This window comes from Alternaria rosae, assembly GCF_020736505.1.
Source record: "Alternaria rosae strain MPI-PUGE-AT-0040 chromosome Unknown BKA58scaffold_1, whole genome shotgun sequence".
In the NCBI taxonomy this organism is placed as follows: domain Eukaryota; kingdom Fungi; phylum Ascomycota; class Dothideomycetes; order Pleosporales; family Pleosporaceae; genus Alternaria; species Alternaria rosae.
In genome coordinates, this window is record NW_025763570.1 from 4,307,424 (window position 1) to 4,324,816 (window position 17,393).

Sequence of the window (17,393 nt, forward strand, 5' to 3'; positions counted from 1 at the left end):
TCGTCGATCTTGTCCCCAAATGCACAGCGTCAACTGACCAAGACTGTCTCGTGATTCGGTCGCCAATAGAGGTTGGTGGTCTATCGCGGACCAGTCATCCTGAAGTTTTCGCAGTCGCTCTTACTCGGAGATCAACAGCCGCTGTTGCTCGGGTGCCGCAAGCGGTTTCACCACAACGGCGGTAAACACATGCATGTACGACACAGCCACTGTTCGACAGATCGGACATCACTCCATTGAGATGTCAGTCTTGCCACGCACAACGGCAGCCATGAGATCGTGGGCTCGTGTACGGCACCGCAGTGAACAGCTGTTCTCAACGCATTGGCAATTACTCACGTCCGCTATCATGAAGATAAAAGCAAACCATCCCAATTGACAAAAGAGCATAGCCGTAGACGTAAAATTTATTCACTGTGGAAGATCCGCACCGAGTAAGCAGAATAGTATTAGGTCAGTCAAAAGTATACTTTTGGATGTGGTAGTACGTTGCTGACAGAAACAAAACGGTATCAGTGATACAGCAAGATAGTTGCACCACTGGATTACGTTTTTGTGTACAACTCCAGGGCTGGAAGCTTACTGTACACTGACCTGAATGCGGTTAGTGCGGCAGCCAACGAAGCAGGCGCTCACCTGGGCTGCTTCGACTCTCAAGTAGCAAGTGCATCTGACCTGAACGCAAGGAAACCACATCAACAAGTCGATCAGCAATGACCACTGCAGCTGCAGAATGTATACCGGCATATAACAAACATTTCATCCCTCTCGAGTCAAATCCAGACGTCTTCACCGAGCTTGCGCATAAGCTCGGTCTATCTGCCTCATTGGTTTTCGAGGATGTGCTCTGTTTAGACGATCCAGAGCTACTTGGCTTTCTTCCGCGACCAGCCTTTGCGTTGATCCTGGTGTTTCCGACGACAGACGACTATGAGAAGAGAGTCCAAGACGAAGACACTAAGCTTGGGGAACTCCAAGCTTATGGAGGTACTGGCGATGTGATATTCTTCAAACAGACTATCAATAACGCATGCGGTCTCTATGCGATCTTGCATGCTGTCTGTAACGGCGAGGCACGGCAGAAGATCGGTATGAATGCCATGCCCCTAATCGAAAACACCACTAACACCGGTCAGAAAGTGACTCAATCATTGCTCAATTATTGAACTCCAGTCTGACACGCAATTCGGACGAGCTGGCGAAGGCATTGGAGAAAGACGATGGGCTTGAACGGGCATATGGTGGAGTAGCAATAAAGGGAGATACTGAAGCGCCCCTCAACGCGGAAGACGAGGTGGACTACCACTACATCGCCTTTGTCAAATCAGCCAAGGACAGCCATCTGTACCAATTTGACGGCGATCGCAAGAGTCCTATAGACCTTGGGACGCTCACAGCAGATGAGGACGTCCTCTCCGAGAAATGTCTCAGTGTCATTCGTGGTATGATGGCAAGCGAAGAACAGAACCCCAACTTCAGTTTGATGGCTCTGGTGGAGCAAGCAGATATGTAGGTAGCCAAGGAGTCACACTCTTCGTAGGATTTCTCCGAAGAGCGAGGAAGTGTGAACTATGAAGGACCTTTTTATTTGTTCTTGCAACGAACTTCGTCAGACGAAGAATGCACGTACTGAAGTACAGCCGCAAACACCACAGCTGAGCAAGACGCAAAGCTGTGGGATGCTCCCCGAAGGGACTCGTAAAAGTGTCGAAGACTCAAGTGGCTGGTGTGCGGGTTGCGTCCTATGATGGATGGATCTATGCAGAATGACATAGCGACATGGTTTCGTCCTCACATTAGAGGCTGATGTTGTTTGTCGTAGTGATGTTGTGAGTGAAGACGGCGGCCAGGGAAGAAAAGTTGAGATGTTCGCCGCATGGACCACCGCGCTAGGCTAGCTCTCGAGGAATCGCGCGAGCCCTGAGCTTCACTTCGACCGACCGCGATCGCGAACACGCCTTCCCCACTTCCCTCCTACCAATCGCAAAGATGACGAAGAAACGCAGAAGATATCCGGATTTGAACCAGAAGCTTGAGGTACGACATTCGCACCCAAATCGCATACATCATCCATACTGACGTCTGCAGCGACCATGGTGTTACTACTGCGAGCGCGACTTCGACGACCTTAAGATTCTCATCTCTCACCAAAAGGCCAAACATTTCAAATGCGACCGCTGTGGAAGACGGTTAAATACTGCCGGAGGTACGCAACAGCGCAATCGAATCCGCATACTGGGCAGGCCATGCTGACAGCTTCTCAGGTCTCTCCGTGCATATGAACCAGGTCCACAAGGAGACGCTCACTCACGTTGAAAACGCCAACCCCGGCCGCCAAGGTCTCGAGCTGGAGATTTTCGGTATGGAAGGTGTCCCGGCCGAGATAATAGACCAGCACAACCAGCAAGTCACACAAGCACATTTCGCCGAGGAGCAAGAGCGCGCACGTATTACCGGAAATCCCATGCGTGGAGCGTACGTCAATGGCCAAGCTGCACCGAACAAGAGGCCGAAGATCAACGAGAGTCTAGAGGAGATTGAGAAGAGAGCGGCCCAGTTCAGGGAAGATCGAAAGAACGGCGTTCTACCCGCACCAGTGGAGCCAGTGCAGACTGCTGTATGTATTCGAAGGTCTGAACAGAGAGGCTATAGGGCTAACGCATTCATAGACACCACCAGTTGCTCAGACACCATACGGCGTACCACCCCCTGGCGCTCCCGTGGCTTTCCCACCCGGTGCGCCAGCATATCCTCCCCAAGGCGTCCCACAACCTTTCTCGCCCGCCAACGGCGGCATGCCCCCGCGGCCTGGCAGCATACCCGGCCAACCAGGCGCGTTACCTCCTCGACCTGGTTTCGGCGCTCCACCACCGGGTGCCTACCCGCCCGGTCAGAACGGCGACATATCCAACTCTGTCGACGATCTGATCAACGAGGTGACCAAGGAAGCAGCGCCAAAGGAAGAGAAGAAGAGCAAAAAGGACAAGAACCAGCGCCTTATCTTCTTCGCCGAGACGACAAGTCCCGAGGAGAAGATGGCAGCTCTGCCGAGGTTTGCGGATTTCATGCGGACATGATGACACAATAGGTGGTTTGCTGTGTATAACGAGAGAAGGCCAAGTTGCGACCATGCACGTTGGCATTTATGCTGGGGAGCCTTGAGGCCAGCGCAAGGGCAAGAGCCGACAGATGCTACACGGACCGCATCAATCAAGGCGTTGCGGCGCGAGACTCTGGCTTTGTATGTGATAACTATTCATGTGATATCTATTCATGAGCCATCACCTCACCAAACGGATAAATCAAATCACGATGGACTGGTCTCACGATAGCTCAATGACACTTGGTAGCATAGCACAATGGAACAAACCAAGCTTGAGAAATCAGGGTATCTTGCAATTCAACGCATCCAGTAATTATACAACAGTCCAGCCTAACCAAACTAACCCTCCCAAGCCTTATCGTCGGTCATAAAACCCAGACTCCTCGCCCTCTTCTTCCTCTTCACTATCTTCAGTGTACGCCTCACTCTGCTCCTCGTCGCTGCTTCGATCTTCGCTAGCACGCGCCCACTCTGAACTCTCGGTAAACAACGATTCTCCGAGATCCAGACCGCGCGTGTGAGTCGTGCCCATTATACCCTCCTCGTCTTCTTGCGTTGTATCTGCGCCGTCTTCCTGCTCTGGCATGGGGTCGACTTCCCTTAGCAGCGCCTTCTCATCAAGCTCATCGCCACGATCATTGTGACCAGTAGCGAAACCAACAGACTTGGCTGTACTGGGTCGCTCGTGCACTTCGGTATGCTCAACGCGACGAGGTTGTTCTTCGATGACATCGCCGTTCCAGGGCCGGCATTCCTTGACTGTCTCGCCGCAGCGCAGACACGTCCAGCCTTCTCCTTCTTCATTTGCGATGCGTTGCGCGATGCAGGCGAAGCAGTATATGCAGCCGCATGGGATGGTTTCGTAGGGGTTGGTGATGTCGGTTGTTGCGGAGCCGACGACACCGCCGCCGCCAGCCGACGAGGTGAGGATGTCGGCTTCGGTGGTGGTTGTGGGGTTTTGGTCGCGGTAGCAGATTGCGCAGGTACGTTCGGGCAGGAAACCTAGTTCGCCGGCTGCTTTGCTCTCCTCGTCGTCTTCGTCGTTGGCAGGTTTCGAGCGGCCGAGTAGCGAGAGGACGGTCGTTCGCAGCTTCTTGAATGTGCGGCTTAGGATGCGGCGCCAGCGCGAGATGCCGACGAGTGGGAGGAGGAAGAGGAGGAACTCGGTGAAGGCGTGCCATACGAGTTGGCGGTTGAGGTACTCGAAACTGACTTCGCGTGATGTTGAGTGCGAGGTTGGTGTCAGGCGTAGACGGAGGAGGCGATCAGTTATGGTTCTATACCGGCCGTCGACGAGGAAGACAAGGAAACTGGCGAGACCAAGGACATCGTGCGCGTTTCCTGCCAGTTCGCTCAAGCGTCCCAGGACTTTTAGTCTTGCGCTCTCGGGTCGGGTGTAGTCTTCTGAGGCGGATAGAAGATACTCTTCCCACTTTGTCCACGCATACCGCCCTCCGACTGTGACAGCCCCGTATGCGATTTTCTGCCACGGCTTGGGTGGCGGGCGATTCGGCGCACTACTCCGTGCATCCATATACCTCAGCCCCTGTAGGTGCGCGCCGTAACTTGCATTCTGATCCCAAATGCTCAGTTTCCACAACACAGCTCTCAATGCCAGCAATATCTCGGCTGAGTAATGATCTGTGATATGGCTCCCGAAGTATTTCAAGCCCTCGCCGACTTGATCCTTCATCAGGGTAAGGAGTTCCTCATCGAGGAGTTCGGCATCGACTTGGCCGACGCGGAACTCTGGTCGTGTGCCCGATCGGCCTTTTATCGCGTCCCAAACGCTGAATCCAGTGGAGGAGAGAGTGCTGAAGGGGAAGGGGAGGCGCGAGAGGGCGCGTTGTGCGGTTGGTGGAGGCGGCTCATGGTGATTGCGCTGTTGAAGGGCGCGTTGAGCGCGGCGGGCTGCTATGCGTTGCTGGGCGGCGGCGAAGTCTGCGGAGGGCATTTGGGAGCATTGGGAGGGTGCGACGTCTGGGCAGGCCGGCGAATGTTACGGGCGTCGTGGGCGATGGCGCGAGATGTGGTTGGAACGTGATAGTGTGATGGGGAGACGAGGCTCGAGTTGCGACGGACCGAGGTTGGCTGGGGAAGGCGTGGGAGTAGCCGATGCGCGCGACGCCTTCTCCAGACAAGCCGGGGCCATGTCTCGACACGCCCATAACAGTGCTTCTGTGGAGAGAGCATCTTCAAGTACACGCTAGACAGATGCCACACAATTGATCATCTTGTGCACAGTCTATGTCAACTGCCAACAAGGTGCCCCAGAATCACCCGTCTTGTGTCTCGGAGGTCCGAGCTGTCAGGCGGGGAGCTTCTCGAATTTGTTTCCCAAACACCAAGATAGATTTCCAAACAAGACTTGCCGCATCCTGATCGCAGCCTGGGTGAGCAGGCTCCGTAGATTTCACATTCTGCCTGAGCCGTGAGCCGCTTCCGCCCAAAGACTTGCCTGTTCCTGCCATATCCAAAAGTTCACCTACTTGCGGCTACCCCACTACCGCAATAGTTTACCGTCAACACTCACAGTATGAACACAGAGTTCAGCATTGAGGCCCCAGCGGAGGCGAATCCTCTGACTGAGAGCATCTTGTTCCATGTTCTGCGCTCGGCGTCTTCAGCAGACCAGACCCAAGTACAGACGGGCACCAAGCAACTCCAGCAATGGGAAAAGGCCGCTGGTTTCTATCCTCTGCTGCAGGTATGCATATCTTAGCTCACTGAACTGTACCGGACTGACACTAGTAGACCGTGTTCCTTGACCAATCTCTCCCCCTCGAAGTTCGCTACCTCGCCGTCATCCAGCTCAAGAACGGCATCGACAAGTACTGGCGCAAGACAGCCACCAAGTACGCCTCCGCATAAAGCCGCATAGATGCATAGGCTTACATGACAGCAGTGCTGTAAGCAAGGAAGACAAAGCTACCATACGGGCCCGTCTACTTGAAAGCGCCGTCAACGAAGCCGACCATCGCCTGGCGCTACAGAATGCTCTCGTCGTCGCGAAGATTGTCCGATTCGAGTTCCCAAATGACTGGTCAGTCCTAACCCAAGATAGACTTCCCTACTCTAAGACTTTCCAGGCCAGATCTATTCCAACAACTACTCCACATCCTTCGCGCCTCGACCGATCCGAACGCCTACCGCTTACAACTCCCTCGCGCCCTTCTCGTCTTACTATACATCGTCAAGGAACTGTCGACAGGGCGACTGCTGCGAACACGGCAAAGCTTACAGACTGTTGCGCCGGACATCTTCAACGTACTCGGTACAATCTATGTGAACAAGGTACAAACATGGCAAGCCTTCTTTCGCGACGGCGGAGACGACGAAGGGGGTGCGCTTGAGAGCATTGACAACAGCCTGCTTGCTATCAAGACTATGCGGAGACTTATAATCGCCGGCTACGAGTTCCCGGGCAGAGACAAGGACGTGCAAGAGTTCTGGACACTGACCCGTACTCATCTCGGAGATTTCCTACAATACGTGATACCCGAAAACTCACCACTTGCGAGCGAAGTTCAGAAGAAAATAGGCAGGCACTTGATGCAGCTTTCAAAGTTGCACCTCAACATGGCCACGACTCACCCAGCCGACTTTGTTCTTTTGCCCAACTCGATAGAGCTCGCGCGCGACTACTGGAGCCTCATCTCGCGACTAGGTGAGCAGTGGGGCTCAAAGTCTATTGAGGGCGCCAAAGTCGGCACTGATGGTGATGCCGAAGATGAAGCACCCATCATCGAGCGCCTGGGCCTGAAAGGCTTGCTGCTGATTCGTGCATGCGTGAAGATGGTCTTCTTTCCTACCCAGACTTTCCGCTTCAAGCATCAGCAGGAAAAGGATGAGAAGAATCAGGCAACGCACAAGGTCAAGACAGACCTGCTCACTGACGATCTCGTCCGTGAAATGATATCAGCACTTGTACAGCGCTTCTTCGTCTTCCGGCCCAGCGACCTCCGTATGTGGGAGGAAGAGCCCGACGAGTGGGAGAAGATGGAAGAGGGAGCAGAGGACTGGGAATTCGCGATCCGACCCTGTGCCGAGAAGCTGTTCCTAGACCTCGCAAAAAATTTCAAAAATTTGATCATTCAGCCTCTACTCCAAGTCTTCTATACAGTCGCGAGTGAGTACTCACTTTAGCAGAAGATGACCCTCGCTAATCTTTCATAGCACCGGAAAACGAAGACATCCTTTTCAAAGACTCTGTGTACACAGCTGTTGGACTTGCAGCTGATATACTGCACGATCAGCTCGACTTTGACACTTTCCTGGAGAAGACCTTGGTCGTTGAGGCAGGAAAGCAAGCACCGGGTTTCAACATCATCCGTCGCCGTATCGCCATCATCATCTCCCAGTGGATCACTATCAAGATGGCCAAGGAGAAAAAGCCTATCGTCTACCAGATCTTCCAGCATCTTCTCGATAAGAGTGATCCAATGAACGATCAGGTGGTACGAATAACCGCAGGCAGAAAATTTCATGCTGTTGCCGATGAGTGGGAGTTTCAAGCAGATGCCTTCCTGCCATACTCGCAGCTTATGCTCGATAGGCTGATGGCGCTGGTACAAGAGGTGGAACTTCCAGAAACGAAGATGGCACTGCTAAATACCATTAGTCTTGTTGTATACAGGTTAGAGCATCATGTAAGTCGGAGACGGGAAGACTTAAAGTATTTGGACTGACAGGATGCAGATCACTCCGTACGCCAACAGCATCATCGCTCTCCTTCCGCCGCTGTGGGAGCAGTCTGGTGAAGAGCACCTCATGAAGCAAGCCATTCTCACACTTCTGGCTCGTTTAACGAACGCCATGAAAGCTGAGTCACGTTCTTTCCACGTTTCCTTCTTACCCATCATTCAAAGCGCTATCGAGCCTGGTTCGGAAACTCAAGTCTACCTCCTTGAAGATGCGTTGGATTTATGGGCCTCTATCATCGCACAAACACCATCAGCCCCAGAACCTACACCACTGGAACTGCTGAACCTACTTCAATACTTGCTGCCTCTATTCTCCATGGACAATGAGACCCTGCGAAAAGCCATCGAGATCACTGAAGCATACCTGCTTCTTGCGCCCTCCGCCGTCCTCGCAGACTCTTTCCGCCCCGCAATCCTCCAAGCCCTCGCCGAGCTTCTGGGTAACTTGAAGCCCGAAGCCAACGGCATAATGACACATCTCGTTACATGCATCATTCGAGGAGCGGAAGGTGTAGGTGGCGAGAACGCTGTCAAGGTTCTGACTAGCGATTTGATCTCTTCCGGTTTCCTAGCAAAGGTCCTGGAGGGCCTTCACGGTGCATGGACACACCACCAATCCCACGGCCCTTACCGTGAACTCCCTTCTCACGCCGTGGATGGCGTCGTGGAAACCGACTATTTCACTGTTCTAGCACGAATCGGCATTGCTTCACCTTCTGTACTCCTCGAAGCCCTCTCCTCATTATCAAGTGAGGGACTGGAGAAGACTCTAGACTGGTTATTGGAAGAGTGGTTCAGCCATATCGAAAACATTGGCGACGCGCCAAACAAGAAACTCATGTGTCTCGTTCTCACACGTTTCTTAGAAGGAGCACAGCCTTGGATGCTGGGCAGATTGCAATCTTTGATAGGAATTTGGACGGATGTGCTCGGGGAGTTGCTGGATGGCATGGATGACCGGAGTCAAGAGTACGTACACCCCTTCAGCACTGTATGTATGCTCAGACTAATACCTCTTTCTAGTTCTCTATTCTGGCCTCCGGAACCTTACCACCCTACCGAACCCGAGGCACCGGAGGATGTCCGCAAGCGCGAACTTATCTACACCGATCCTGTTCATCAGATCAATCTCGTTGCGTTTATTAGGGAGCATCTCCAGCAGACCATCCAGCAGGTGGGTGGAGAACAAGCGTTCCAGGAAGAGTGGTTGAGCCGCGTGGACAAAGAGGTTCTTAAAGGGTTTGGGGAGCTGGGCATCATGTGAGTTGGGGAGAAGGCTGTATAGGATGAACAGGTCAAGAGAGCGGAAGAGGGTCCTAGTCAAGGTTCTGAATGTCTTTTCCATGGAAAGGAATGCAACAGTGATAAGCTAGCCGTGGGTGAAGATGCAGAGAATGAACGGTGAAACTAGTAGCTTTGCAAAAGGTTTCTAAACTAGCGTCTAAACCAGCGCAGGTCTTGTTTCTACTGCAAAACTACTTTCCAATCTGCATATCCCACGCCAATCATTGATTCCGTAACAATCCAATACCATCTGCCCGCTTTCCCATACCGAATCCAACTATCTCTTATTCAACAGTGCCTTCAGCATACAAACCCGTCACCAATGCTCCGCCTCCAAGAAGAGCTCCAACCCCATCAGGAAACAGCATGCCTCCCCTCCCGTCAGACAACACACTTCCATATGCACATACAGTTCTATGACACTGAGTAGCTACCTCACTGTCGGCGGCCACTTCTCAGCAATCTCATGCCATTCTCTTTGTATCCTGCCGATGCTGTTGGGGCGGGAGAGTATCGCATCGCTTTCCCATTGTGAGAAGGGAAATGGGTCAGCGTTTCTATTCCAAACACGTCAACAACTTGGTTAAACTCATGATGAGCTCGTGGTGTAGATCATGATGGGTAGTGAGTAACAACTCCATCGCTGATCTCACTCACACCTGATACCCTTCTGCGCCTTCTGCTCGACGGAGGAACTCCCACATTGCTCGCACGACTGCGAGGCCGCTGCCTTGGGTCTCGATGGTGCGTCCGCGTCCTCGGTCGTTGAGATCGCCTGAGCTTCTCTTTGTCGTTTCGTCTTCGTCTCCGTCATTCTTGTCAAAGACGTACCGCTTATAGGGCTCTTCGAGATCGTCTTCCAAGTATACGCCATCATAGGGGTCTGGGTAGATGTTGCGGTAGTCTATTGCGTCCTCCGGAAGGACTGGGTGAGGATGAGACGCCGATTTCCTGTTGTCGTGGAAAGAGGTGGGTGGAGATGAGATCTTTGGCGCGCCCCACCATGCTCCGAATCTCCCTTCTTGGTCGCGCGTTCGTAGAGCAGCTTGGGCGTTGTTTACGACCCAGGTGGTGTATTCTCTGCAGCTGTTTGCGTGCAACATAGCCAACTCTCTGGGTGCCGCATGTGTTTTCCCTGGTCTAGCTGGTTGGGATGGAAGAGGCTCGCAGAAGGACGTTAAATGGTGGAAGAAGATGCCTTTGAACGTTTGGCCGTCTTGACTGCAGCGCCCAGAAGGGTCACAGAATTCCGTCAGAATACCATCGGAACCTAATCCAGCCCAGCCGGCAGGCAATGCTTCCTGTTCGTCTTCTGGGCCATTGCTTCGATGAGGTTGAGACTTCCTCCAGCCCGTGGCACGTACGACGTTCCTGATGAGCTCATGGCCGTCTTCCAAATATGAGGTCTTGCCTGTAGCCTCCCATAGCCCGCGAAGTCCGGACAGAAGGACACCCTGATTGTAGGTATAAACCATTTCGTTCCGCTCGTCGCATGTCGTCTTGCTATGATTCGTGCGGTAGCCTCCGATATGGAAGCCGTCAACGTAAAGTCCTCGGTCGTTCGTCATACCGATGTTCTTCAGCCACTCATACGCATTCATTGCGTTCGCAAGGTACACGGGATCGTAGCGTCCACGGTGCCTCTCGTCGCAGTCATCGAACAATTGATCTTTTTGTAGGCCGATCTCGTTATGTTGCGAAAGGAATGGCGAGCAATTCTCGTCCCCAGCGAAGTGTAAGTACATGCTGATACTCGCCGAGATGAACAGCTGGTTCGTAATGGCGTTTTTGTATGGCAAAAGACGCGGGTTCCAAGTCATACCACCTCCACAGAGCCTCCAATCCCATCCTTTCTCTGCCAATTCGTAGAAGACGCGGGCGCGGTGGGCAAAGGCAGGGACGAACTGTCTGGCATGCCATTCCTTTGCTCCAACCTTGTCAGATGTATAGTGTCCAATGGAATGGCTTTCGACGAAACCGCTTGCTTCCAGCCAGCCCAATACCACCCAAAGCATGTCATCGAATGCCTGCATCCTTATTGCAAAGTGGTCTTCGCCGAAGTAGTACGCAGTGGTCTGCGCAAAGTACTTGTTGATCTCATTCTCTACCATTTGTGCTTCGACGTCCATCTTCCGGCTCTTGTCAAAAGTGCCAGGCATTGTGTAGGAGAGCGAGTGGGAGAGCGACGAGAGAGTAGCTGAAACGTAGGTCGACATGACGGCTGCTGTCCAATCTATCGCTGTCGTGTATTTACCGAGCCATACTGAGAAGTAGTGGTCTTGCATTGTAGATAGAGCGGAGTGGAGATCGTGAAGAATGTTGGTTTCGGCGAGCGAGTAGCTGGCTGTGCTGGTCGGGAGGTCGTTCGATGATGTCTGGGAGGGATTGGGCAAGGACGTAAATGAGGCCGGTGTCGAGAGCAGGCGGACGACATCCTGATTTTCGGGCTCGTAGACCGGTTGATCTGCTTCTGCGACATATTAGCGAAAGGTGTTCGAGGAGGACGTGTATCTCAAGCCTCACCATGCGAAGCTGGTGATCTTGTCTTACTAGCAATTGAGCTGGTCGCAAACGCGAATTGAAGCAATAAAAGCGATAAACATAGTCGCCAAAGCGACGCGACACGCAGCGATCCCATTGCGAAGACAAAGAAGCTCTGGTCTTCAGCTGGGTGTCGTCCTGAACGACCTCGAAAGGACTTGGTGCTATGCGACGCGTAAGTAATTCATGGAGCTCAGCGAGCGAGCTGCTGTTAGAAATACTGCGGTATGCATATAGGATCGATAAACAAGACCGTCCAAGGGTTTTTATCGGTTACTGTGAAGGCCATACTAGAGGAGGCATGTGCCGCAAGTGCATGAGGCGCATACGATCCTGGCCAAGTCCACCTTCCCGTGCCGGCTTGGGCAGCTGCTCTTGCCTGAGAGCTTCGTCCCACAGCCTGTAGCAGCGAATGGGGAACACAGTGGGACAAGGTGTGGTTGTGATAAAATCGCAATGGGTGAGAATGACGAGAACACGATGATATTGGTGCTTCCCCAGGCGCAACGCGTGATGTGAAGACGGGACGATGCCAAGGCTGAACCCTGGGATCGTGAAATCGCGTGTCTGCCCCGCTCCCGCTCTCGCGTGGTTTGCGCGCACGGACCGCATCTAGCCCACCAGAGTAGCAAAAAGATACCGCATCGCCCAGCCACTATTACATGTGCAAAAAAGGTGTTGAGCGGAGTAGGATTCGACTAAATCACATGTGCAAAAAGAATGTTGAACAGAGTGGGATTCGACTGATGGCTTGTTAGTGATTGGCCTCTATCCAAACGACTGGAGGCATAACTTACACCCACGCAGATTTCTCTACTAGCACCTGAAGCTAGCGCCTTAACCGCTCGGCCATCTGTCCGAGAGATGATTCATGAGCTTTGGAGCATGTAAAATACATATATACTGATTATCAGAGATATTGGTAGGCCGAGGGAAGAATTGAAGAAAATTAGCGGGTGTGGACGGGCACGGTAGGGCAGCCGAACCGAATCACTGGTTCTCGCAAGTGGGGCAAGCGAACTAATCATTTGGAGAGAAGTACTCATCCGCGGAGAAGAAAATGGCTTTTGCCAGGTAATATATAGGCAACCATGGTAGAACACTGACTGCAAAGGTCTTCCCTGCAAACAGCATCTGTCAATCAATAATACGAAAGTCTGCGAGGCTCTAGATACATTAATCATTCATTCGCTACTAAACCTTTGTCTCAAATCTTGTCTCCGTTATTTAGCCCCTTGATGAATATGCCAATAAACGGTGCGGTGATCTTACACAGAAAGACAACAGCGGTACATAGTTTAGGACAACCAACAAACATCTATTATCTGCTCATGGAAAGCAGTTAGTGAGTGCAATTGGAGATTGGTTGATTGTAAGGCTCTTACAAAAAGCAATGACCTATCTGTGCAAATACGGGAACCTCCGCAAGACTCATGGAAATTACTACTTTTATTTAGGCAAAACCACTCAGCCCCACCTAAGCATGGAAATGCATGCAGTGAGAATCACTTCCTAAGCGTTCAATGTGGCTCGCGGTTTATTTCGTTGAGAGTCGGCGGCTGACGGGCTGGGAATGTAACCTTACACGCGGTCTGTAACAGGGCAGGGACATCACGACATAAGAAGCGAGTAAACACCCTCGAAATCGCGTTCACTCGTCCAAGTTTTGATCATTGCAAATGCTAACCCGAAGGCGCAGACGCACTGAACGCACTGAGGGCCTCACAATCGTCACAGACATAGAATAGCCGAAGGCTCAGATGGCATATATAGAGTTAGAAGTGAGGTTAGGTCTCGAATGGTATCATGCCCATTTAACAAGTCCATCGATGTCTATCTGCAATGCGATGCTATCCCCACACAACCCCGCCTTGATACCAACGTTAATAGCCAGTCCACTATCACCCACCAAAAACATGTCGTTCCGCGCATCATTTCCTCGCAGTGGGTCGTACACCTCGTCCGGTATCCTCCTTTTCACCGCTTGCGGCCAAGTACCGCTGGCCTGGCCGTCCTGCGAAGGGTCAAAGTTCGGAATGGCTTTACACCAGTAGTGACACGTCGATCGGTTGAATCCGAACGCGACGGGAAAGCTTAGAGAATGCGCGTACGTTGCTGATTGGACGCGCAGTAGAACAGCCCCCCAGAATTCCGTGACATTGTCTGGTATACGTAGCTCGTGAGTGGTTTCGTCCCAGGAATTACGAGGCGTCACACTTATTATGCGAACTGTAGGCGTGATTTGGCTAGAAACTCGACGTCGTATATGAAAGCTTTTGAACTCGGTAGTCGTGAATTCGGGTGGTATAGACAGCTTCTGCCGTACGTAGATGGTATGTAGTTTTCCAGTCGGCCAGTCGTCGATGAAAGCAAGAGAGCCAGCATCAACACGCGCGTATTGTGTTCCACCATCTAGGCATTTCAATGTGATGGCTATGCGCTGGTTGAGCTGGTTGCTTGATCGAATCATGGCTAGGGCACGGCTTTTGTCCTTGGGATCGGGTAAGAACTCGAGCTGCACACGTAGGCCGATAGGGGTGAGGCCTATAGGGAAAGTGGAGATAACATTCTCACGTTCGATAGAACGGCAGTGTTGAAACTCCTCAGGATGGCGCGCAAGCAAACCACGGTACGTCGATCGCTCCGATATAGTTGCGCACCAGGAGAATAGTGAGTAGTCGTCCGTGGTTCTTAGAATCTCTTCTTGTAATCGGATAAACGCTTTCGCGCCTTCTCCGTAGAGTAAGGGCATGTGAATGTCGAAAAGGCCGAGCAAGCAGTAAGCAACATCTTCAACACGAGTACTTTGCCGATGTGCTGCCCAAGACATCCTCTCTGCGACGGAGAATTCACTAATAGAACTCCTGTCGTCGAGAACACGGACTGGTATACCCGTGGCGTCAGATAGCTCCTCCAGGAACTCCACCTTTTCGCCCATCAAGGCCCAGTCCTGGAAGTAGAAGCGACATAGAGCCGGTGCAATCAGTTCTTGTAAGGTCCAACCGCGACGTGTCCACCGAGAAGACTTCAATGATTCTCTTGCGATTTCGGAAGCGGTTGTATAGCCGTTTGGACGTGGTTTGGGAATGTCGCCCAGATAGACGATGCAGACCTCCGCATCCCGGTACCAGCGATACATGGAATTAATGGCTTCTTGTAGCTCCGCACTTGATGTCTTGTCAATGCAGCACGTGTCAACCCACAGATAGTGACAGCCTCGACCTTGTGCCTGCTCAGCTGCGTTTACAATCTTGCTGTAACCGACGCGCGTCATGAGGTTTTCCTCCGATAATCCTCCCAGAGGCATCTCTGAGCTACCCCGAATCATCATCTCCAAAGCCAGCATCAGTGTAGTTCGCGCATCTTGACTACTTGTTGGTGCCGACGCTAAGTTGGTGGAAGCGGACAATGCTCGAGCTCTACTAATCCAGAGGTATTCCTGGCAGTTGACCTCATCTTCGCCCCAGGTATGGGAAAGGATGGCGTACTTTGGGACAGCATCATCGTGGAACCATTTCAGCTCGAGTGTTCTGACATCGATGAGTCGCATAACAGACGCTGAGCGACGTGTGGACGTGGGTGATCATTGGCGTAGGGAAACCAGGCGGCCGCGGGGTGCTTGGCCCAGATGAGCCGTATCGTTCCGGGCTCTGCGCTAGACCCATTGGGCTGCCATATACGAAGCTGCTCGTAACTTCAGACCCCCAAAAACCTTTTTCTGGCGATGAACGCCGGTATCATATCAGACCCGATTGTGCACGACGTTCGGAGAGCGATGCTGCCATAGAATCATCGTAGATCGTATATAGGTATGCAGTGCATCCTTATCGCGAGACTTCGGTACAGCATTGGGAATAACAGGGATTGGTGCATGTTAAATCACGGAGTCCGACGATATTGCTTGTCACTGCAGCCCTCTACAAGGCGTCACGTATATTGAATAGCCGTCGTGGCACCTTGCCTATGCTTGCACCAAATACTGCCACGACACCCTGATCCCAGTGCAAACACAAAACATGTCATCCGAACGAGGATTGCGAGCGGAATGTTTGCAGCGAGTGTATTGTTGCTAAGAGAAGGTGCTAGAGCAAGTAAAAGATGGTTAAGGATATAGATAAGGTAACACTCGGCAGCCGTACGTAGGAGATCCACCAACTTCGATGCATATCATCTCCAATCATGTCCCCGGTATCACAAACGTTAGGACGTGTATAGTCCCCAGATACGTTGCTGATCGCATGAGCACTAGACACCTCCCGAGCTCCGCCGACTCCATTTACTCGTGCCGCTCCATTACAATACCCCATACGCACTCAGTATTTGCCATCAAGCATGATCTCCGAGGCGCTGGAAAGGAGTCGATACAGGCCATATGTGCAGCTGCGCGCTATCAGACTCGGTCTGCGGCGTCTTCGTGCGAGAAACCGAATTTGCGGTCTACTCGGATGCAGTTGTCCTCGACGCTCGTGTGGTGGTCATGCGATGTGGGAGTAATGGCAGAGCTCACATGATCGTTGTTCATCGTATCCGACCAAGAGCTCATCTGACAATTATTGCCACAGACGGTGGAACTCTCCGTCGAAGTAGAGGCTGCAGACTTGCCATGGAGCTTGTTCTTCGTGAGTGGCTGGCCTCTGGGAGCAGTGTTTTGATCGTGGGCAACACCCGCCCACATAGCCGAGAGGGGAAGGAAGATGCAGACGATTGTGAGAACGTGGGAGACAACCTCAGTGGGGATGCTCTCAACGAACTGGAGAGAGGTGAAAATAGCTACACGTACGTTAGTCAAATATCAGCGTCTAGTTTGGCACAGGGAGACGAACCTGGTATAGACATTGTCTGGCAACCCATAATGAAGACGATCTGCATTGGTCCAAATTTAGGCATGTTGAGACGGCGCCTCTGAAGGATGGCGTGCCCCAATTTCCAGGTGAATACGCAACTGAATAACCAGATGGATACAGTTTGCATGATGGAGGTAATATCATTGAGTACTGTAATAGAACCGAAATCCGTATGTTCCAGTGTCATTTTGGTGTTCAGGTAGGCGAGAGCGACCTTAGTTCCAAAAGCAGCGCAGGCCACGGTGGTAGTTACACTCATGATGATGGTGCGTTGTAGAGGCGGTGTAGTGACGCATACGATCCAGACTTGGAGACTGAGTGAGGCATAGACTAGTGCAGCGACGATAAGACTGAAGACGTTGATTGCGACGTAACCAGCAATGTCCGCCCTAGTCAGGGATACCGCATCTTCGGCCAGGTAGATGTAAGGGTCGTTGAAGCCGCTGGTAAGAAACATAGCGAGCAGTAGACAGCGGATGGTGTTGGTGAAGAGAGAAGCAACATTGAGAAAGAAGATGAAGGACTTCCGCTTCTCAGCCTTGGTCAAGAGGAGGAGAACAACCAGAAGCATGATCGATACACCAAGACCTACACCGTTACTGGTAGCAACACGTGCGGTGTTCACGCTCCAGTAGTTGACATCCCTCATGTTGAACGTGGCGACTCCCCACTCAATTTCATCGCCTGGTATAATAAGGGTGAAGTTTTGGCTCCACGGCTCGAAGCTGGGCGGAACATGGACATTGGACGGAAGTGGAACGAAATCGAGATAGCCACTCATAACGACTCGTAATGGTGGTAGTCTTGAAGATTGTAAAGATGGTGTGGTTTGGCTGCAGGTCCAGAGAGAAACCGAGTTTGGCAGAGTCGAGGCTGGAGGTGACAATTTGGAAGAGAGGTAGAGAGCACTGGAGGTTG

At 52.1% G+C, this 17,393-nt stretch overlaps 7 protein-coding genes across 7 annotated transcripts; 3 read left to right on the top strand and 4 right to left on the bottom strand.

Moving 5' to 3' along the window:
* Window positions 1–544: 544 nt before the first annotated feature.
* BKA58DRAFT_374168 (uncharacterized protein) lies at window positions 545–1,826 on the top strand. The gene is made up of 2 exons (XM_046169298.1): window positions 545–1,089; window positions 1,137–1,826. The coding sequence occupies exons 1-2, from the start codon at window positions 714–716 to the stop codon at window positions 1,511–1,513; spliced, it is 753 nt and encodes a 250-aa protein (XP_046031831.1). The 5' UTR covers window positions 545–713; the 3' UTR covers window positions 1,514–1,826.
* Window positions 1,827–1,938: 112 nt separating this feature from the next.
* Window positions 1,939–3,380, top strand: BKA58DRAFT_330052 (uncharacterized protein). The gene is made up of 4 exons (XM_046168147.1): window positions 1,939–2,037; window positions 2,089–2,206; window positions 2,265–2,617; window positions 2,670–3,380. Exons 1-4 carry the CDS (start codon window positions 1,990–1,992, stop codon window positions 3,075–3,077), a joined length of 927 nt encoding a protein of 308 aa, XP_046031832.1. The 5' UTR covers window positions 1,939–1,989; the 3' UTR covers window positions 3,078–3,380.
* On the bottom strand, window positions 3,269–5,382 carry BKA58DRAFT_27349 (peroxisomal biogenesis factor 2). Its single transcript, XM_046166807.1, has one exon. The coding sequence runs from the start codon at window positions 5,055–5,057 to the stop codon at window positions 3,459–3,461; it is 1,599 nt and encodes a 532-aa protein (XP_046031833.1). The 5' UTR covers window positions 5,058–5,382; the 3' UTR covers window positions 3,269–3,458.
* Window positions 5,349–9,288, top strand: BKA58DRAFT_27322 (armadillo-type protein). The gene is made up of 7 exons (XM_046166805.1): window positions 5,349–5,810; window positions 5,858–5,958; window positions 6,009–6,146; window positions 6,193–7,232; window positions 7,280–7,752; window positions 7,802–8,775; window positions 8,830–9,288. The coding sequence occupies exons 1-7, from the start codon at window positions 5,640–5,642 to the stop codon at window positions 9,068–9,070; spliced, it is 3,138 nt and encodes a 1,045-aa protein (XP_046031834.1). The 5' UTR covers window positions 5,349–5,639; the 3' UTR covers window positions 9,071–9,288.
* A 118-nt stretch (window positions 9,289–9,406) lies between these two features.
* Window positions 9,407–11,816, bottom strand: BKA58DRAFT_27330 (glycosyl hydrolase family 76-domain-containing protein). Its single transcript, XM_046166806.1, has 2 exons — window positions 11,614–11,816; window positions 9,407–11,560 (listed from the first exon to the last, which is right to left on the bottom strand). The coding sequence occupies exons 1-2, from the start codon at window positions 11,726–11,728 to the stop codon at window positions 9,744–9,746; spliced, it is 1,932 nt and encodes a 643-aa protein (XP_046031835.1). The 5' UTR covers window positions 11,729–11,816; the 3' UTR covers window positions 9,407–9,743.
* A 1,571-nt stretch (window positions 11,817–13,387) lies between these two features.
* Window positions 13,388–15,219, bottom strand: BKA58DRAFT_374175 (heterokaryon incompatibility protein-domain-containing protein). The gene has a single exon (XM_046169299.1). The coding sequence runs from the start codon at window positions 15,179–15,181 to the stop codon at window positions 13,436–13,438; it is 1,746 nt and encodes a 581-aa protein (XP_046031836.1). The 5' UTR covers window positions 15,182–15,219; the 3' UTR covers window positions 13,388–13,435.
* Window positions 15,220–16,021: 802 nt separating this feature from the next.
* BKA58DRAFT_304965 (pheromone receptor) lies at window positions 16,022–17,256 on the bottom strand (the record flags this gene model as incomplete). Its single annotated transcript, XM_046167040.1, has 2 exons — window positions 16,022–16,401; window positions 16,455–17,256. The coding sequence occupies 2 exons, from the start codon at window positions 17,254–17,256 to the stop codon at window positions 16,022–16,024; spliced, it is 1,182 nt and encodes a 393-aa protein (XP_046031837.1).
* Window positions 17,257–17,393: the final 137 nt, after the last annotated feature.

Excerpts from the sequence above, each read along its gene's own strand:
- BKA58DRAFT_27322 (XM_046166805.1), top strand. The coding sequence starts at position 5,640 with ATGAACACAGAGTTCAGCATTGAGGCCCCAGCGGAGGCGAATCCTCTG. Across the intron at positions 5,959-6,008 it reads TGGCGCAAGACAGCCACCAA|TGCTGTAAGCAAGGAAGACA; the intron begins GTACGCCTCCGC and ends ACATGACAGCAG. Across the intron at positions 6,147-6,192 it reads TTCGAGTTCCCAAATGACTG|GCCAGATCTATTCCAACAAC; the intron begins GTCAGTCCTAAC and ends AAGACTTTCCAG.
- BKA58DRAFT_374168 (XM_046169298.1), top strand. The coding sequence starts at position 714 with ATGACCACTGCAGCTGCAGAATGTATACCGGCATATAACAAACATTTC. Across the intron at positions 1,090-1,136 it reads CGAGGCACGGCAGAAGATCG|AAAGTGACTCAATCATTGCT; the intron begins GTATGAATGCCA and ends AACACCGGTCAG.
- BKA58DRAFT_330052 (XM_046168147.1), top strand. The coding sequence starts at position 1,990 with ATGACGAAGAAACGCAGAAGATATCCGGATTTGAACCAGAAGCTTGAG. Across the intron at positions 2,207-2,264 it reads ACGGTTAAATACTGCCGGAG|GTCTCTCCGTGCATATGAAC; the intron begins GTACGCAACAGC and ends ACAGCTTCTCAG. Across the intron at positions 2,618-2,669 it reads TGGAGCCAGTGCAGACTGCT|ACACCACCAGTTGCTCAGAC; the intron begins GTATGTATTCGA and ends ACGCATTCATAG.
- BKA58DRAFT_27330 (XM_046166806.1), bottom strand. The coding sequence starts at position 11,728 with ATGGGATCGCTGCGTGTCGCGTCGCTTTGGCGACTATGTTTATCGCTT. Across the intron at positions 11,561-11,613 it reads AAGATCACCAGCTTCGCATG|AAGCAGATCAACCGGTCTAC; the intron begins GTGAGGCTTGAG and ends AATATGTCGCAG.
- BKA58DRAFT_27349 (XM_046166807.1), bottom strand. The coding sequence starts at position 5,057 with ATGCCCTCCGCAGACTTCGCCGCCGCCCAGCAACGCATAGCAGCCCGC.
- BKA58DRAFT_374175 (XM_046169299.1), bottom strand. The coding sequence starts at position 15,181 with ATGCGACTCATCGATGTCAGAACACTCGAGCTGAAATGGTTCCACGAT.